Raw genomic sequence first — 17,648 nt, 5'->3', positions numbered from 1 at the left:
TCTTTCTTTCTTTTTTTTTTTCGGAGAGGTTTTTGCTATAGGACGTGTGCTCTCGCCAGACAGACAGAAACAGAAAGTGAGAAATCACCCCCCAGGGGGGATGGGCACGCCGCAACCCCTTCTCCTCCATTCTCGTCTCGGGATCTTGGGCACCCACGCGCCCAGCGTGAGTTTTAAGCCACCGGGTCTGGGACGCGAACCGCGGTCAACTACGTGGGAGTCCAGCGACATAGCCATTGCACTAACTGCTGGTTCCCAGTTTTCTCTGTTTAAAGAAATGGACCAGAGAAAATCACTTGGCCTTTCATGTAAAGAGAAACTATTTAATTTTTAATTTTAATGAGAACTATAAGATAATTAACACTGAGTTACTCATGTATAAATGTAAAATAGGCAAAGAAATCAGAATATTGGCTTGTCTTTCATAGTCTGAAAGCAAGCAAAAGAAACCTTGCAAAATGAGTATGTTTTCTGAGGCCAGCAGATGGCATGGTGGTTAAGGGGCTGGACTCTCACATTGTTGACTACAGTTCAAGTCCTGGACCTGGTGGATTGTTTTCTCACTTTTCCTCTCTCTCTCTCTCTCTCTGTCACACAGTGGTCAAACTTAAAAACAAACAAAAAAAAGGCAAAATACATTTTCTGGATGTACTTTAGGAAAATAAGACTAATGTAACATTTCTATCAACTTTAATTTTTGCTAAGTTAAAAGGTATGTTCAGTTATTCATATATTGACTTTAGGAAATTATCTTTTTTCCTTGTAAGTGACATGTAAATAATATCTGTGAGTATGTTAGCAGCATGAATGCTCATTGGATGATTTTGTATTATTCTAGGATCAATGCTGTATCCAATGCTCAGGTGAGAGGTGACAGCTATGAAAGCGGCTGTTTAGGAAGAACAGGTAAAGGCATTGTAAGCTCTTACTATATACTAGCAAAGTGGGGATTTATTAGCAGAATGAAAGCCTCTCTCCTGTGTATTCAGGACTGGTAATAATTATACAGACTGTTTCTTATTGACTTTTAAAATTGTTTTAGTATTATTCAAATCCTTATCAAAGTTAAAGTTACTGGGTCAGCTCTGTGGAATAGTCAATGAGCTGCTCAAGAGAAGCTGGATCCCACATGGTGACCATGGTTCAAATCCACAGCCCAGGCAGCTTGAAACATGTCAGACAAGGGTGTGAGTGCCCTAGATCTGACTTGAGGAAGCATATCACAGTATGACCTGACCCTGTGAAGGGTGCTCATCTCTCTCTCTCACTTTCACTCACATACATTTGCCTTCTCTCATAAATGAAAAACAACAAAAAAAGAGAAGTTAAATTTTTGAGTTTGGGTTTTTTGTTTTTGTTTTTGTTTTTTAAGATTTTTTGCTGTAGAGTGCCTGTGCTCGCCGGAGAGACAGAGAGACAGAAAGCGAGAAATCACCCCCCATGGGGTTGGCCACACTGTAGTCCCTTCTCCTCCATTCTCTTCTCAGGATTTTGAACAAATACACACACACAGTCATGCACATGCACGTGCGCATAGCCAGTGTGAGTTAAAGCCACTGGGGCCAGGACTTGAACCACAGTCGACTACATGGGAGTCCAGCAATGTAACCATTACACCATCTACTGGTCCCGAGCATGAACTTTTTTTAAAAAAGAAAGTAAGTTATACTTATTGCCAGAAGGTACTATTTTTGTCATACTTCCTCACCTATGGTGTATATGAAATGCTAATATTCAAAACCAGTGGTTCTAGGCCTCGGGTTACTTTTTATTGCTAACAGTGAATTTAGTCTCATCTCAAATGTTTACTAGTGATGTTACTTATGAGATAGCCGATGGTGACTATTAAGAGCAAAGTAATGGACACATTGGGGACCACCCCAGGACTGGGTGCTTTCCCACATTTAGTTGAGTGGCTACCAACAGACTATGACAAAATTCTTCAGGAGAAGTCTGCTGTTTCTCTATGAATAAATTATATTTTTGTACTTAGAATTCCTTTGAATTGTCACCTAGTAGTATTTTTCTTTTATGCAGGTTATAACACATTCTGTTAGAATCCAGAGTTTATTTTTAGTGGAATTTCAGCACCCTTTGTAAAAGGAACAGGAGGAGAAATCCTAGTTCCAGCCTTTAAGGAGAAGGGTGATTTGTGATTATAGTTGGAAATTTGGAGTAGGTGGGAGAGAAATATTTTTTTTAAGAGATTTTTGCTATAGGGCACGTGCACTCGCTGGAGAGACAGAGACAGAGAGAAAGAAAGTGAGAAATCTCCTCCTAGGGGGCATGGCTACCCAACAATCCCTTCTCCATTCTCCTCTCAGGACCTTGGGTATGCATGCATACGTGCCCGGTGTGAGCTATTTGAGCCGCTGGGTCCAGAACTTGATCTGAGGTTGACTGTGTGGGAATCATCTACTGGTTCCAGGGGAGGAATTTTGAAGCTATTTGAGCCGCTGGGTCCAGAACTTGATCCGAGGTTGACTGTGTGGGAATCATCTGCTGGTTCCAGGGGAGGAATTTTGGAGGATTAAAAATAATTTCAAATACCCATAAAATGTAGTACACACTACATGAAAGAAGTGCTCTTTTTTTTTTTTTTTAAATTAAAGGTTTTGCCATAGGGCTTGTACACTCGCCAGTGAGAGGGAAAGTGTGAGAAATCAGTCCTCCAGGGGGTATGGCCATGCCATAATCCTTTCTCCATTTTCCTGGGATTTTTGGGCATGCACTCACATGTGCCCAGCATGATTTTTAAGCTGCTGGAGTTCAGCATTATCATCACTATGCCACCTGCTGGCCCTAGTAAGTGATCTTCTTATCCCTATTTTTGGACAAAGGGACCTAACCACAGAAAACTTAGATAAAAGAGAGGAGGGGCCAGCAGGTGGCATAGTGGTTAAGGCACTGAACTCCCACATGGCTGACCACAATTTGAATCTCCGATCCGGAGGCTTGAAATTCACACTAGGCACATTTGGGTGCGTGCCCAAAATCCCAGGAGAAGAAGAGACTGTGGCCTGTCCATCTTGTCTGGGTTTCTCATTTTCTGCCTCCCTGTCTGTCCCTGTCTCTCTAGTGAGCACATGCACCATATCACAAAAATCTCAAAAAAAAGTCTTTGCCAACTCTGTTTCTGATGTCTTCTAGAGTTTCCCCTATGTTTTCCACCAATAGTTTTATAATTTGAGTTTTTATATTTAGATCTTTGATCCATTTTGAGTTTATTTTTGTTAATGGTGACAGATAGGGGTCCAGTTTCATTTTTATGCAGCTGGATATTCAGTTTTTCCAGCATCATTTGTTAAAGAGATTTTCTTTTTCCCACCAGATTAACTTGTGCCCTTTTTAAAAATCATTTGGCTCTACAGTTTAGGGGTTATTTCTGGGTTCTCTATTCTGGGTTCACCATTGGTCTCTGTGCCTGTATTTGTGCCAGTGCCATACTGTTTTGATTCCTACAGCTTTGGAATGTATTTTGGGGTCAGAGAGTGAGATGCCTCCTACTTCCCTCTTTTTGCACAATGTTGCTTTGGCAATACAGGGCCTTTCATGATTCCAGACAAATTTTATGATTGTTTTTTTCTAGTTCTGTGAAGAATGTCTCTGGTAATTGGATTGGTATTGCATTAAATTGATAAACTATCAATAATTTAGGTAGAATTGACATTTTGATTATGTTAATTCTTCCAATCCAGGAACATGGAAAGTCCTGCTTTTTTGTATCATTTTCAACTTCTTTTTAAAGTTTTTCATAGTTTTCCTTGTAGGGGTCTTTGACTTCTTTGGTTAGGTTTATTTCTAGTTATCTTACTTCTTTTGTGGCTATTGTAAATGGAGTTGCTTTCTTCAGTTCATTCCGTTTGTTCACTGTTGGTGTATAGAAATGCTATAGATTTTAATGTTGATTTTGTATCCTGCCACTTTATTGTATGTATTTATCACTTCCAGGAGTTTCTTTCTTTTTAATGGAATTTTTTTTTATTTTCTATGTATATAATTATGTCATCTTCAAATAGAGGTAATTTCACTTCTTTCCACTGAATGCTTTTTATTTTTGTCTCTTGTCTGATTACATTGGCTAGGATTTCCAGTACTATATTGAAAATGAGTGGAGAAAGTGGGCAGCCTCATCTTGTTCCTGTGTTTAGTGGGAAAGCTTTCAGCTTTTATTCATTCAGTATGATGTTAACTATGGGTTTTTCATATATGGCTTTTATTGTGTTGAGAAAAGTCCCTTCTGTGCCAATTTTGCTGAGTTTTAATCATGAAGGGATATCATATATACATATATATTATTTATTTATTTTCTTTTTCTTTAAAGAAACATTTTTGCTATAGGGCATGTGCTCACCAGAGAGACAGAGAGAGACAGGAAGCAAGAAATCACCTCCCAGGGGGGATGGCCACACTGCAGTCCATGCTCCTCCATTCTCCTCTTAGGATCTTAGGCACGCATGCACGAACGCCTAGTGTAAGCTTTAAGCTGCCAGGTCCAGGACTCAGACTATGATTGACTACATGGGAGTCCAGCAATGCTACCATTACGACATCTGCTGGTCCTGGATATTATATTTTATCAAATGCATTTTTCTGTATCAGTTGATATGATCATGTGGTTTTTAATCTTTCCTTCTTTCTTCTTTTTTCTTTTTTTTGGAGTATTTTTTGCTATAGGGTGTGTGCACTCACTACCCACATGGCTGACCACAATTTGAATCTCCGATCCGGAGGCTTGAAATTCACACTAGGCACATTTGGGTGCGTGCCCAAAATCCCAGGAGAAGAAGAGACTGTGGCCTGTCCATCTTGTCTGGGTTTCTCATTTTCTGCCTCCCTGTCTGTCCCTGTCTCTCTAGTGAGCACATGCACCATATCACAAAAATCTCAAAAAAAAGTCTTTGCCAACTCTGTTTCTGATGTCTTCTAGAGTTTCCCCTATGTTTTCCACCAATAGTTTTATAATTTGAGTTTTTATATTTAGATCTTTGATCCATTTTGAGTTTATTTTTGTTAATGGTGACAGATAGGGGTCCAGTTTCATTTTTATGCAGCTGGATATTCAGTTTTTCCAGCATCATTTGTTAAAGAGATTTTCTTTTTCCCACCAGATTAACTTGTGCCCTTTTTAAAAATCATTTGGCTCTACAGTTTAGGGGTTATTTCTGGGTTCTCTATTCTGGGTTCACCATTGGTCTCTGTGCCTGTATTTGTGCCAGTGCCATACTGTTTTGATTCCTACAGCTTTGGAATGTATTTTGGGGTCAGAGAGTGAGATGCCTCCTACTTCCCTCTTTTTGCACAATGTTGCTTTGGCAATACAGGGCCTTTCATGATTCCAGACAAATTTTATGATTGTTTTTTTCTAGTTCTGTGAAGAATGTCTCTGGTAATTGGATTGGTATTGCATTAAATTGATAAACTATCAATAATTTAGGAAGAATTGACATTTTGATTATGTTAATTCTTCCAATCCAGGAACATGGAAAGTCCTGCTTTTTTGTATCATTTTCAACTTCTTTTTAAAGTTTTTCATAGTTTTCCTTGTAGGGGTCTTTGACTTCTTTGGTTAGGTTTATTTCTAGTTATCTTACTTCTTTTGTGGCTATTGTAAATGGAGTTGCTTTCTTCAGTTCATTCCGTTTGTTCACTGTTGGTGTATAGAAATGCTATAGATTTTAATGTTGATTTTGTATCCTGCCACTTTATTGTATGTATTTATCACTTCCAGGAGTTTCTTTCTTTTTAATGGAATTTTTTTTTATTTTCTATGTATATAATTATGTCATCTTCAAATAGAGGTAATTTCACTTCTTTCCACTGAATGCTTTTTATTTTTGTCTCTTGTCTGATTACATTGGCTAGGATTTCCAGTACTATATTGAAAATGAGTGGAGAAAGTGGGCAGCCTCATCTTGTTCCTGTGTTTAGTGGGAAAGCTTTCAGCTTTTATTCATTCAGTATGATGTTAACTATGGGTTTTTCATATATGGCTTTTATTGTGTTGAGAAAAGTCCCTTCTGTGCCAATTTTGCTGAGTTTTAATCATGAAGGGATATCATATATACATATATATTATTTATTTATTTTCTTTTTCTTTAAAGAAACATTTTTGCTATAGGGCATGTGCTCACCAGAGAGACAGAGAGAGACAGGAAGCAAGAAATCACCTCCCAGGGGGGATGGCCACACTGCAGTCCATGCTCCTCCATTCTCCTCTTAGGATCTTAGGCACGCATGCACGAACGCCTAGTGTAAGCTTTAAGCTGCCAGGTCCAGGACTCAGACTATGATTGACTACATGGGAGTCCAGCAATGCTACCATTACGACATCTGCTGGTCCTGGATATTATATTTTATCAAATGCATTTTTCTGTATCAGTTGATATGATCATGTGGTTTTTAATCTTTCCTTCTTTCTTCTTTTTTCTTTTTTTTGGAGTATTTTTTGCTATAGGGTGTGTGCACTCACTAGAAAGACAGAGAGAGACAGAAAGCATGAAATCACCACCACCACCCCCGGGGGGGGATGGCCACTCTGCAATCCCTTCTCCATTCTCCTCTTGGGATCCTGGGCATGCATGCATACACGCCCAGTGTGAGTTTAAGTTGCCAGGTCCAGCGACATAGCCATTATGCCAACTGCTGGTCCCTATTTTTCCTTCTCTTAATGTGATGTATTATACATTAGTTTGCTATATGGTTTGTGTACTCACCAAAGACTTGGAGGGTAAGGGAGAGGGGAGCAGGGAAATGAGAAAGCAGCTCCAGGAGGGATAGCCATACTGCAGTTCCTTCTCTGTTCTCTCAGGAATTTTGGCACATACACACACGCTCAGGGTGTTTTTCAAGCTGCCTTAGCCAGGACTTAAATCACACAGTCAGCTTGTGGGATCCACCTGCATTAATCCCCACTCCATGGACTGACTCAACACGGGCTAGAATTTTATTTCCACTTCAGCAGAGCATTGTTCCTCTTCAGTAGGGCAGTGAGCTATAAATATACCCCTGAATGGGGTCTGTCACAAATGTTAACCTGCTTTCTTAAAAATGTGTTGAATCTATTCAAGTGTCCAGATAATTATGTTACTGAGATTCAAGAATTCCATACAATAGATGGTTGAAGAAGTGTTATTGACCTTAAACTTTTCAAAGGATGTGGGGCAAGTTGGTTGCTTTGGCCATCAAACAGTCTAAAATACTCCCAAAGAATGGATGTCGTTTGTGCCATATTGAGCAGTAGTGTAATGTTAGAAACTTACCATTGATTAAAAAAGGCCATATCGGGACCAGCAGTTAGCATAATGGCTATGTTGCTGGACTCCCATGTAGTCGACCGTGGTTCGAGTCCTGGACCTGGTGGCTTAAACTCACGCTGGGCATGTGTATGTGTGTGCTCAAAATTCCAAGAGGAGAATGGAGGAGAAGGGATTGCATGTTTTCATCCCCCACTGGGGGTGATTTCTTGCTTTCTGTCTCTCTGTCTTGCTTTCTGTTTCTCTGTCTTTTTGGCGAGCGCATATGCTCTATACCAAAAACCTCTCAAAAAAAAAAAAAAGACATATCAGTCCTTATGCATTTGAAGTCTCATTCCTCTGTGATGCTGCTGTTTGAAATACATTTACTACTTCTTAAATTTTGTTTAATTTATTTTAGGTTTTTGCTGTAGGGTACATGCGGTGAGAGGAGAGAGAGAGAAATGGATAGAAAGTGAGAAATCGGGGAACCGATTGCGGCGTGACCATCCCCCCTGGGGGGTGATTTCTCACTTTCTGTCTCTATGTCTCTCTCTGTCTGTCTGGCGAGCGCACGCGCCCTACAGTGAAAATCTCTCTCAAAAAAAAAAAAAAGAAAGTGAGAAATCGCTCCCCTGGGGTGATGGCCAATCCTTTCTCCTCCATTCTCCTCTTGGGATTTTGGGTACACATGTACACACACACCCCGTATGTTTCAAGCTACTGGATCGGGACTTGAATTATAGTTGGCCATGTGGATATCCAGTTGCCTTAACCACCACACCACCTGTTGGCATATTCTTAAATTTTATTTAAAAATTTTTAAAAAATAATTATTTTATTTAACTTTATTTATTTTAATTTGACCAGAGAGGGACAAAGAGAGAGAAAGTGAGAAAGCAAGCCGCCAGGTCTGGGAATTGATCCGTGGTTGGCTATGTGGGAGTCCACCACACCACCTGCCGGCCCCTTTAAACATTTTTTAATTAAAAAATAATATTGCCAGAGGGTGCATGTGGTTGCAAGAAAGAGAAAGAGAGCACTCCCAAATAGTGCATGGTTGCACTGCAATCCCTTCTCTATTTCTCCACCCTGTTGGGATTTGGGGTTTGTATGCATGTGTCCTCAGCATGTTTTTCAAACCACCAGGGCTAGGATTTGAACTGTGTGGTCTACCATGTGGAATCTGGCTCCCTTATACCCACCAGGCTGTAGGGCTGGCCCCATTTGGTACTTTTAAATTTTCTTTTAATTTGCTATAGAGTACATCTGCTTGCCAGAGAAAGACAGGGACAGAGGATGAGAAATCACCCCCTCAGGCGTGATGGCCATGCTGTAATCCCGTCTCTACCATTCTCTTGGGATTTTGTGCATGCAAGCACATGTGTCTATTGCGCTATTCAAGCCACTGGGTCTAGGACTGGAACCGTGGAGTTGTCCCTTTGGGATCCGTCTGCCTTAACCTCCATGCCACCTGTTGTCCCCACCCATCTGCTACTTCTAATAGAACAATTACTTTGGGGGGCCAGCAGGTGGCTTAGTGGTTAAGAAGAATTACTTTGATAATACATACAGCAGGGTAAGTTTTCAGTTTGGGCTTAATCGGTTTAGTCAAATAATTAGTAGCGAACCTTGCCTAGTTTACTTTCTTCAGGTCTTAGTTTCTCTAGCCCATAAAAAGATAACTTTTCTTTTTCCCTCCTCAGGTATGATTTAGCCCCTTTTAGTTTCAGTTTTTTAAAAATTTAAAAATTTTTCATTGAGTTAACTGTTACAGCAGATTCCCATAAAAGTATATCTATTTTGATAGGTGTAATACATGAGTTAACAGTGTTCCTAGAGTTACATATTTTTAAGATGTAGAACTGCAACAGTGAGTGAAATCCTAAAACTTCTTTTTCACACAGGTGCTCGAGTTTGGCTCTTCATTGGTTTCATGTTGATGTTTGGGTCACTGATTGCTTCAATGTGGATTCTTTTTGGTGCCTATGTTACCCAAAGTAAGTATTTATTCCTCCTTTATTTACTTATTTAGTTTTACTATAGGGTACATGTACTACTAAAGAGAGACAGGGAGAGAAAATGAGAAATCACTCCCTTTTTCCAAATGGGGATGGCCATGCTGCAATCCTTAGGATTTTGGGCATGCATGCATACACATCTAATGTGTTTTTCTTTTTTTTTTTTTTCTCCTGAGAGATGTTCGCTGTAGGGTGTGTGCACTCATTGGAGAGGCAGAAAGCAAGAAATTACACCCCGGGGGGATGGTCACACCACAGTCCCTTTTCTTCCATTCCCTTCTTGGGATTTTGGGCACACATGCACAAGTGCCCAGCATAGTTTCAAACTGCCAAGTCTGGGACTCGAACCGTGTTAATTATGTGGGAGTACAACACTATAACCATTATGCCATCTGCTGGTCTCCCCAGTGTGTTTTTCAAACCACTGGGTCTGGGATTTTAAAAACATAGTCCAGCTTCCTTAACCTCCATGTGAACTGGCTGGCCCTCCTCCTCTGTGTTATAGGAGAGATTCAGATACATCATATATTTTGTCTACTCCACCTGGAGTAGAATTTCATGTAACTACCCAGTGAGCTTGTATATGTAACTGTGGGTGAAGACACGAAAGTTGTTTTTGTTTTTGTTTTTTTCTTTAGTAAAAGTGAGGATAGTTTATTAAGTGAAAGCTAAAGTATGCTCCCAAAAGGTAGGAGCAGCCCAGGTGGAGAGAGAAAGAGTGGCTCAAGGGCCACACGAGTTATTTAACAGAATTTGTTGGGTAAGTGGAGGGGGATAGCCCTGGTTATGAGGTCCAGTCTGCAGACAGGGCTGTCCTCTCAGTCATTTCTAGAGTTCTGATTTTCCTCCTTCCTTTGGACAGCTAGTCTCTTATTCTAGAGGTCCATTTACTGTGGGTTGCAGTGGTAAAATGAGAAATCAGTACTGGCTTACGGTTTTGCTCTCTCTTTTTTTAAGGCTTTACCATAGAGTGTGTGCTCGCTGGAGAGGAGAAAGAAGGAAAGTGAGAAATCAGCCCCCGACGGGGTGGCCACGCTGCAATTCCTTATCCTCCATTCTTCTCTTGGGATTTTGAGTGTGGGTGCACACACATCCTCCTCCATTCTTCTCTTGGGATTTTGAGTGCGGGTGCACACACATACCTCGTGATTTTCAAGCCACCAATCCGGAACTTGAACCTTGGTTGGCCATGTGGAATCTAGCTGCCTTAACCACCACACCAAAGCTAACCCTGGTTTACAGTCTCTTAAACACAATTTCCCAATCCAGAAAATGCTGGAAATCAAGATTTTTATAACCAATTTGGCAGCAAAGCCTGACCTAATCTGACATGGGACTTACAGTCTTTATCCCATTTAGTGTAAGTTTTCAGATGTTTTATTACGGGAATAAATGATGTGTGTATTTGATTAAGAGATGCTGGTTCAGACCCAGCTGGGGTACTATGTATGCTCTGTGTTATGGTTTTTTTGGAGAGATTTTTGCTATAGGGCATGTGCACTCACTAGAGAGACAGACAGAAAGTGAGAACTCACCCCCCGGGGTGGATGGCCACGTGACAGTCCCTTCTCCTCCATTCTCCTCTTGGGATCTCGGGCATGCACGCACATGTGCCTGGTGTGAGTTTTAAGTTGCCAGGTTCAGGACTCGATCCATGGTTGACTACATGGGAGTCCAGCAATGTAAGCATTATGCCATCCTCTGGTCCCTGTGTTATGGTTTTTAAATCTGAAAAATTCTGAATTCCAAAACATAACCTTATCCCAAATACTTCAGATGAAAGGTATGAATCCTGATAGCTTTCTTCACTGATACCTCCTCTCTTCAACCCCAGCTTCCATTTTTTCAGTCATAGCTACAAGGGATATTTGTTCTTTTTATTTATTTTTAGTTTTGCCATAGGGTGCATGTGCTCATTGGAAAGAAACAGAGAAACAAAGGGAGTATGATGGGGAAAGTGAGAAACCAACCTAAGAGGTACCTTCTTTTCCATTCTCCTCTAGGGATTTTGAGCATGTATGCACATGTGTGGGTGTGTTTATCAAGCTGTCGGGTCTGGGACTCGACAATGTAGTAGGCCATGTAGATCCAACCATCTTAACCACCCTACTACCTGCTGGCCCCAAGGGTAATTTTTTTTTTTTTTTTTTTTTTTGCTATAGGGTGTGTGCACTTGCGGGAAAAACAGAGAGACAGAAAGTGAGAAATCACTCTTCAGAGAGGATGCTCACAGTCCCTTCTTCGTTCTCCTCTCGGGATCTTGGGCATGCATGCGCACATGCCCAGCATGAACTTAAGCCGCTGGGTTAGGGACTTGAACCAGTCAACTATATATGCTATATGGTAGTCAAGCAATGTAACCATTACACTATTTTCTGGCCCCTAATATTTTTTTTTCTTAAAGGTTTTTGCCTTTAGGGCATGTGTGTTTGCTGGAGAGAAAGAAACAGAGAATGAGAAGGCAAGTGAGAAATCACCCCCCTAGGGGGAGATGGCCATGCCAGAATTTCTTCTCTTCCATTCTCCTCCCCCAATCTTGGGTATACATTCACATGTGCCCAGCTTGATTTTCAGGCAACCAGGTCCAGGACTTGAACCTGGCCGTGTGGGAGTTCAGCAACATAACCACTATGCCATCTGCTGGTCCCCAAAGGTAATTTTTTAAGAGCAGATGTGTGTGTACCCTTCTTGTAGAAGTGGTTGATGCAGTGGAATTTGAGTTTCCTAGCTGTAATAGGTGCTATTGCCTTTTTTTTTTTTTTTTTTTTTCAAAGAGAGGTTTTTTTCCTATAGGATGCATGTGCTCACTGGAGAGACAAAACAGACAGAAAGTGAAAAGTCATGTCCCAGGGAATGGCCACACTGCAATTGCTTCTCCTCCACTCTCCTTTTGGGATTTTGGGCATGCACACAACCCGTGCTGGCATGAATTTTGAGCCCACTGGGTCCGGCATGCACACAACCCGTGCTGGCATGAATTTCGAGCCCACTGGGTCCTGGACTCGAACTGCTTGTTGGTCATGTGGGAGTCCAGCAATGTAACCATTACACCATTTACTGGTCTTGGTGCTATTGCCTTTTATCCAGGGTGGGGTTGAAAATCAGAACTTAATTTTAGCAGTGTATTTAGAAGTTTCACTGACTGCTTTCCTTCACTCCAAAGATGGAAGTCAGTTTCCGACAGTGCAGCTTTATTTATCCTCTTACCTCTAGAATCTGTTTGTCAGGTTTTTTTTGCACAACTGTCATTCTCCTTGTCCAGATCCACACTGATCTTCGAATTCTTTTGACAGTATCTCTAAGTCTCATAGTGAGATCGATGCATGATCTTGGGATGTACCTTTGTCTTTCTTTTGGCACAAAATAAAAGAGAGTACCAGGGGACAGCACTTGGCTCATGTTGAAATAGTACTGTTTGATAAATATGCCTGAAGTGTGTGATTTTAGTTACTTAATAGTGCTAATAGGGCATAAAACTCCAGTGTGATGTTTATCTAAGGCAAAGTGTCTTTGTTATTTTGTTATTTTTTAAAAGAATTATTTATTCCATTTTATTTATTTATTTATTTATTTTAATTTGACCAGAGAGAAACAGAGAGGGAGAAGAGGGAAAGTGAGAAAATAAGCATCCAGTGTGATTTTCAAGCTACCAGGTCTGGGACTCTTACCTTGGTTGGCCATGTGGGAATGTCTAGCGCCTTAACCACCGTGCCTGGTCCTGAGGGAAGTGTCTTTATAAAAATAGCTTGATTCCAGGCCAGCAGTTGCTATAGTGGCTAAGACGCTGGACTCCCACATGGCTAACCACAGTTCGAGTCCTAGACCTGGTAGCTTGAAAATCATGCTGGGTGCATGGAGTGTAACTATTCAGGAGCCAGCAGGTGGCATGTGATTAAGATGCTGGATTCTCCTGTGACACTGCGTTTTGAGCCTGGCACTTAGTGGCTTGAAACTCACGCCTCACACATGTATGTATGACCAAAATCCCAAGAGGAGACTAGAGGAGCAGGGACTGCAGCATGGCCATCCCCCTGGGGGATTATTTCTCACTTTCTATCTCCCTTTCTATCTCTGTCTCTCCAGCGAGTGCATGCACCCTTTAGCAAAAATCAATCTCTAAAAAAAAAATAAGTGCAACTGTTCAATGCTTTTAGTGTACTCATAAAGTTGCACTACCATCACCTCAACCCAACTTTTTAAAAATTATTCATTTAACTTTATTTATTATTATTATTATTATTCAATTTGACCAGACAGAGACAGAGAAAGAGAGTGAGAACAAGCTGCCAGGTCTGGGACTTGAACCACTATTGGCCATGGGGAGTCCAGTACCATAACCACCACACCACCTGCCAGCCCTATCAATCAAATTTTATCCCCAGAAGAAACAAACATCGTACCAGTAGCAGTCACTCTCTGCCACCCCCTCTCTTCTTCTGCCCTAGACAGCTATACCACTAAAGTGTGGTGAGTACACCTGAGTTTGGCCCTGTGGCCTAGTAGTTTAGGAAGCTTGATCCCACATGGCTGATCCCACTATGCAGATCTGCCTATTTCATATAAATGGAATCATAAGAATGTATGTGTTTAATTGTTAGAGAGCATGTACATTCACCGTAGAGACACAGACAGAAAGGAAGGGAGAAAGCATGGTCATGCCACAATCACTTCTCCATTTCTCTATCCTATTTTGATTTTGATTTGGGGGATACAGGTGCACATGCCAGGTGTGTTTTTCAAGCCACTGGGGCTGGAACTCAAACCATGGTTGACCACATGGGATCCAGCTCCCTTAACCACTGGGCTAACCTGGAAAGTGTGTTTTAAACTCATTTTATTCTTGGCTCTAAGAAAAGTGGGCTGCTATCACTGATTTTGTCATAATGTCAGGGAGCTCCACCTAACAACAGGAGCAGCAAACTTTTTTTTTTTTTTTTTTTAAGAGTTTGCCATAGGTGAGAGAAGGGAAAAGGAAAAGGGAGAAGGCACCCACCAGAGAAGATGACCACCACACTGCAATCCCTTCTTCTCCATTCTCCTCTCAGGATTTTGGGCGTGCTCACACATATGTGCAATGTGTTTTTTAGTCGGCCAGGTCCAGGCTTCAAACAACACAGTTGACCTTGTAGAATCCATGTCAACAGCTGGCCCCAGCAAGCTTTTATAGGCTGTTCAGTTTTGTTTTTAAACACTTACAATTTTACAAAAGTTAATCCACAGAATTTTCCCTTTGGTCTTCTTGTAAAGATAGTAACCATTTTCTCTAGGATAGATACAGTGAAAAAGCATGATGATGAATTATAATTATCCTTTTTATGTTTTATATTTGCATAATAAAGCTTGCGAATTCATGAAGGAAAATAACATACTGTTAAATAATTAAGAATTTAATCTGTACATTTCTAACATTTTATCTTTCTGTATCAGCCACAAGAGGCAAAGGACAAGGTGCTCCTCCCCTCAGCAGGTTTTTTATTTTTAAGAGGTTTTTTCTATAGGGCGCATGTGCGCGCCAGAAAGAGAGAGCAAGAGAGAGTCAGAGAGACAGAAAGTGAGAAATCATCTTCCGGGGGATGGCCTTGCAACCATCCCTTCTCCATTCTCCTCTCAGGATCCTGGGCACGCACGCACACATGCCAGGTGTGAATTTAAGCCACTGGGTCCAGGACTCAAACTGCAGTCAACTACATGGGTGTCCAGCGACATACCTATTATGCCAACCGCTGGTCCCTGCAATTTTAGTGTAACTAAACCATAGCAATTACTTTAGACAGAAAATCTGAGTCCAGCCCTATGGCCTAGTAGATTAGGAAGCTAGATCCCACATGTCTGACTACAGCTTGAATCTTGCCCTGGTGACTTGAAAAAGCATAGCAGGTGTGTGTGTGTGTGTGTGTGTGCCCCAGATCTCAACAGGATGGCAAATGAGAAAAAGGGATTGCTGTGACCAACCATATTGGGGTGTGCATTCTCTCCCTCCCTGTCTCTTTCTGGTGAATGCATGCACTCTCTGGCAATTTAAATAAAAAAGAAGGAAAGAAAACCCAATGCGTGCATTGACTTTTGTCTAGAGTAAGAGCAGCCCTTTGTTTTTCAAGAATGAAATTTGTGTTTTCTTATTTCAAAATCAGTTTAATCACAGATGTCTTAGAGAGAGTGAGTAATTCAAAATCAGTTTAATCACAGATGTCTTAGAGTGAGTAGAAGCAGCCTGTTGTAATACACAGAGCATGTATTGTGAATGCACACGTTCTTATTATTGCCATTTGCTTTTGTAATCTCTAATCTGTTTTGCTTTGTGTGTGCAGATACTGACGTTTATCCAGGACTAGCTGTGTTTTTTCAAAATGCACTTATATTTTTTAGGTAAGTTGCATAATTTCTTAACCACATTCATGTTTACAGGAGTGTCAGCTTTATTATGAGAACATCATATATGTGGAACACATACAGCTCCCTTACATATTTATTAGGTTGCTGGGAAAGTCACGACTCATTTTTTCGTAGAAAAACAGAAAAATACGTCATGACTTTCCTGACACCCTAATACATGGACTAGGGGGTCAGCAGGTGATATGATGGTTAGGGCACTGGTTTGGGTCCCAGACCTGGTTGCTTGCTTTCTCCCTTTTTCTCTCTCTCTCTGTCTCTGGTGAACACATGTGCCCTATAGTATACTTTTAAAAAATTAGGACTAATAAAAAAAAAAATTAATGTTTTTAAAAAAGTGAAAATGCTTCTGTTATATGAGAATATACATAAGTTTTTAAATTTTTTTTGAGAGGTGTGTTTACCAGAAAGACAGAGAGAGACAGACAGAAAGCAAGAAATCACCTCCCAGGGGGATGGCCACGCTGCAGTCCTTTCTTCTCCATTCTCCTCTCAGGATCTTGGGCACGCACGCACACGCGCCCAGCATGAGTTTAAACCATGGTTCTGGGACTAGAACCACGGTTGACTACATGGGTGTCCAGCGACATAGCCATTACTCCGACTGCTGGTCCCAGAGAATATACCAGCCTTTTAATTCGGAGTTCCCACTATGTGTCAAGACCTCAGCTGGATGCATATCTGTTACCTTTTTAATTCTTATCTAATATTTTTTTTTGAGAAATAAGCAATCACTTCTGTCATGCTAAAGCCTTTATTTAGTTTTATTTTTAAATTTTATTTATTATTCTCATTATTATTTTTAATTTCCAGTAAGGCACGTGTATTTACCAGGGAGGGGGAGAGAGAAAAAGAGAAAGCTGCCGGGTCTGGGATTCAAACCGTGGTTGGTCATGTGGGAGTCCAGCACCTTAACCACTGTTGGTTCTTCATCTAATTATTTTAACTACATGTTAGTTATTTCATTTTGTAGAGCAAATAAGGCTCAGAACTTACTTAAGGACATGCAGAGTTAGTACACTGTAGAGCTGAGATTTGTAATAGACTACTGATTCCATAGCGTATGCTTTGTTATTTTATTTTATTATTATTTTTTTTTTAGAGTTTTTTGCCTTAGGGAGTGTGTACTCACCAGAAGGAGAGACAGGCAGAGATGGTGAGAGGAAAACTGAGAAATCATCCCCTGGGGCGAAGCCATTGCTGCAGTCCTTTCTCCAGTCTCTTCCGTCCAATCTTCGTTTCTTCGTTTGTTGGGATTTGGGCAATGCATTCACACATGCCCACTATGTTTTTTAAGCTGCTAGAGTCAGGATTGAACTGTGGTTGGCCATGTGGGATCTGATTCCCCTAACTACTAGGCTGTAGGGCTAGCCCCTTTTTTCATTTTTTTTAAAAATAAAGGTGCTTACTACTTTTTTTATTAATAAAAAAGCATAGGCTGGGGCCAGCAGATGGCATAGCACCTACATCACTGGACTCCCACATGGGACTACAGTTCAGGTCCTGGCCCTGGTGGCTTGAAAATCATACCAGGCTCATGTGCATGCGTGCCCAAGATCCCAAGAGGAGAATGGAGGAGAAGGGACTGCGGTGTGACCATCCCCCCTGGGGAGGGTGGTGATTTCTGACTTTCCCTCTCACAGTCTCTTTTACTTTCTCTCTCTGTGTGTGTTATAGGATTTTTTTTTTTTTAACAATTGCATGTTTACATTTATTTTATTGTTTCCTTCATTAGACTCTGTTTAATTAGGAGGATTTGTCCCACAGTCCTACCCCACCACTTAGTCAGGTTCCTGGTATGTAACTCATGCATATTATTTTTTAAAAGAATGAAAACTTAGGCCCTCCAGGTGGCGTGGTGATTAAGGGCGCTGGACTCCCATGTGGCCACCAAATTCAAGTCCTGGACCTGGTGGCTCGCTTTCCCACTTTCCATCTCTCTCACTGTCTCTCACTCTGTCTCTCTCTGGTCAGATTAAAATAAATAAATAAATATTTTTTT

The 17,648-nt window shown here is 41.0% G+C and overlaps 1 protein-coding gene across 5 annotated transcripts in view; it reads left to right on the top strand.

The window, feature by feature from the left end:
- TMEM50B (transmembrane protein 50B) overlaps positions 1 to 17,648 on the top strand; it is a 49,003-nt gene that overhangs the window by 28,870 nt on the left and 2,485 nt on the right. For all 5 annotated transcript variants that reach the window (XM_014589914.2, XM_006153885.3, XM_006153882.3 and 2 more), the window contains 3 exons: positions 839 to 906; positions 9,143 to 9,235; positions 15,565 to 15,622. In XM_014589914.2, the coding sequence (XP_014445400.1) occupies positions 839 to 906; positions 9,143 to 9,235; positions 15,565 to 15,622 (219 nt within the window). The remainder of the gene's footprint in view (positions 1 to 838; positions 907 to 9,142; positions 9,236 to 15,564; positions 15,623 to 17,648) is intronic.

This window comes from Tupaia chinensis, unplaced genomic scaffold (assembly GCF_000334495.1).
Source record: "Tupaia chinensis unplaced genomic scaffold, TupChi_1.0 Scaffold000392_1, whole genome shotgun sequence".
Lineage (NCBI taxonomy): Eukaryota > Metazoa > Chordata > Mammalia > Scandentia > Tupaiidae > Tupaia > Tupaia belangeri.
Note: the sequence above shows the minus strand (reverse complement) of the source record. Positions and strands in the feature narration are given on the sequence as shown.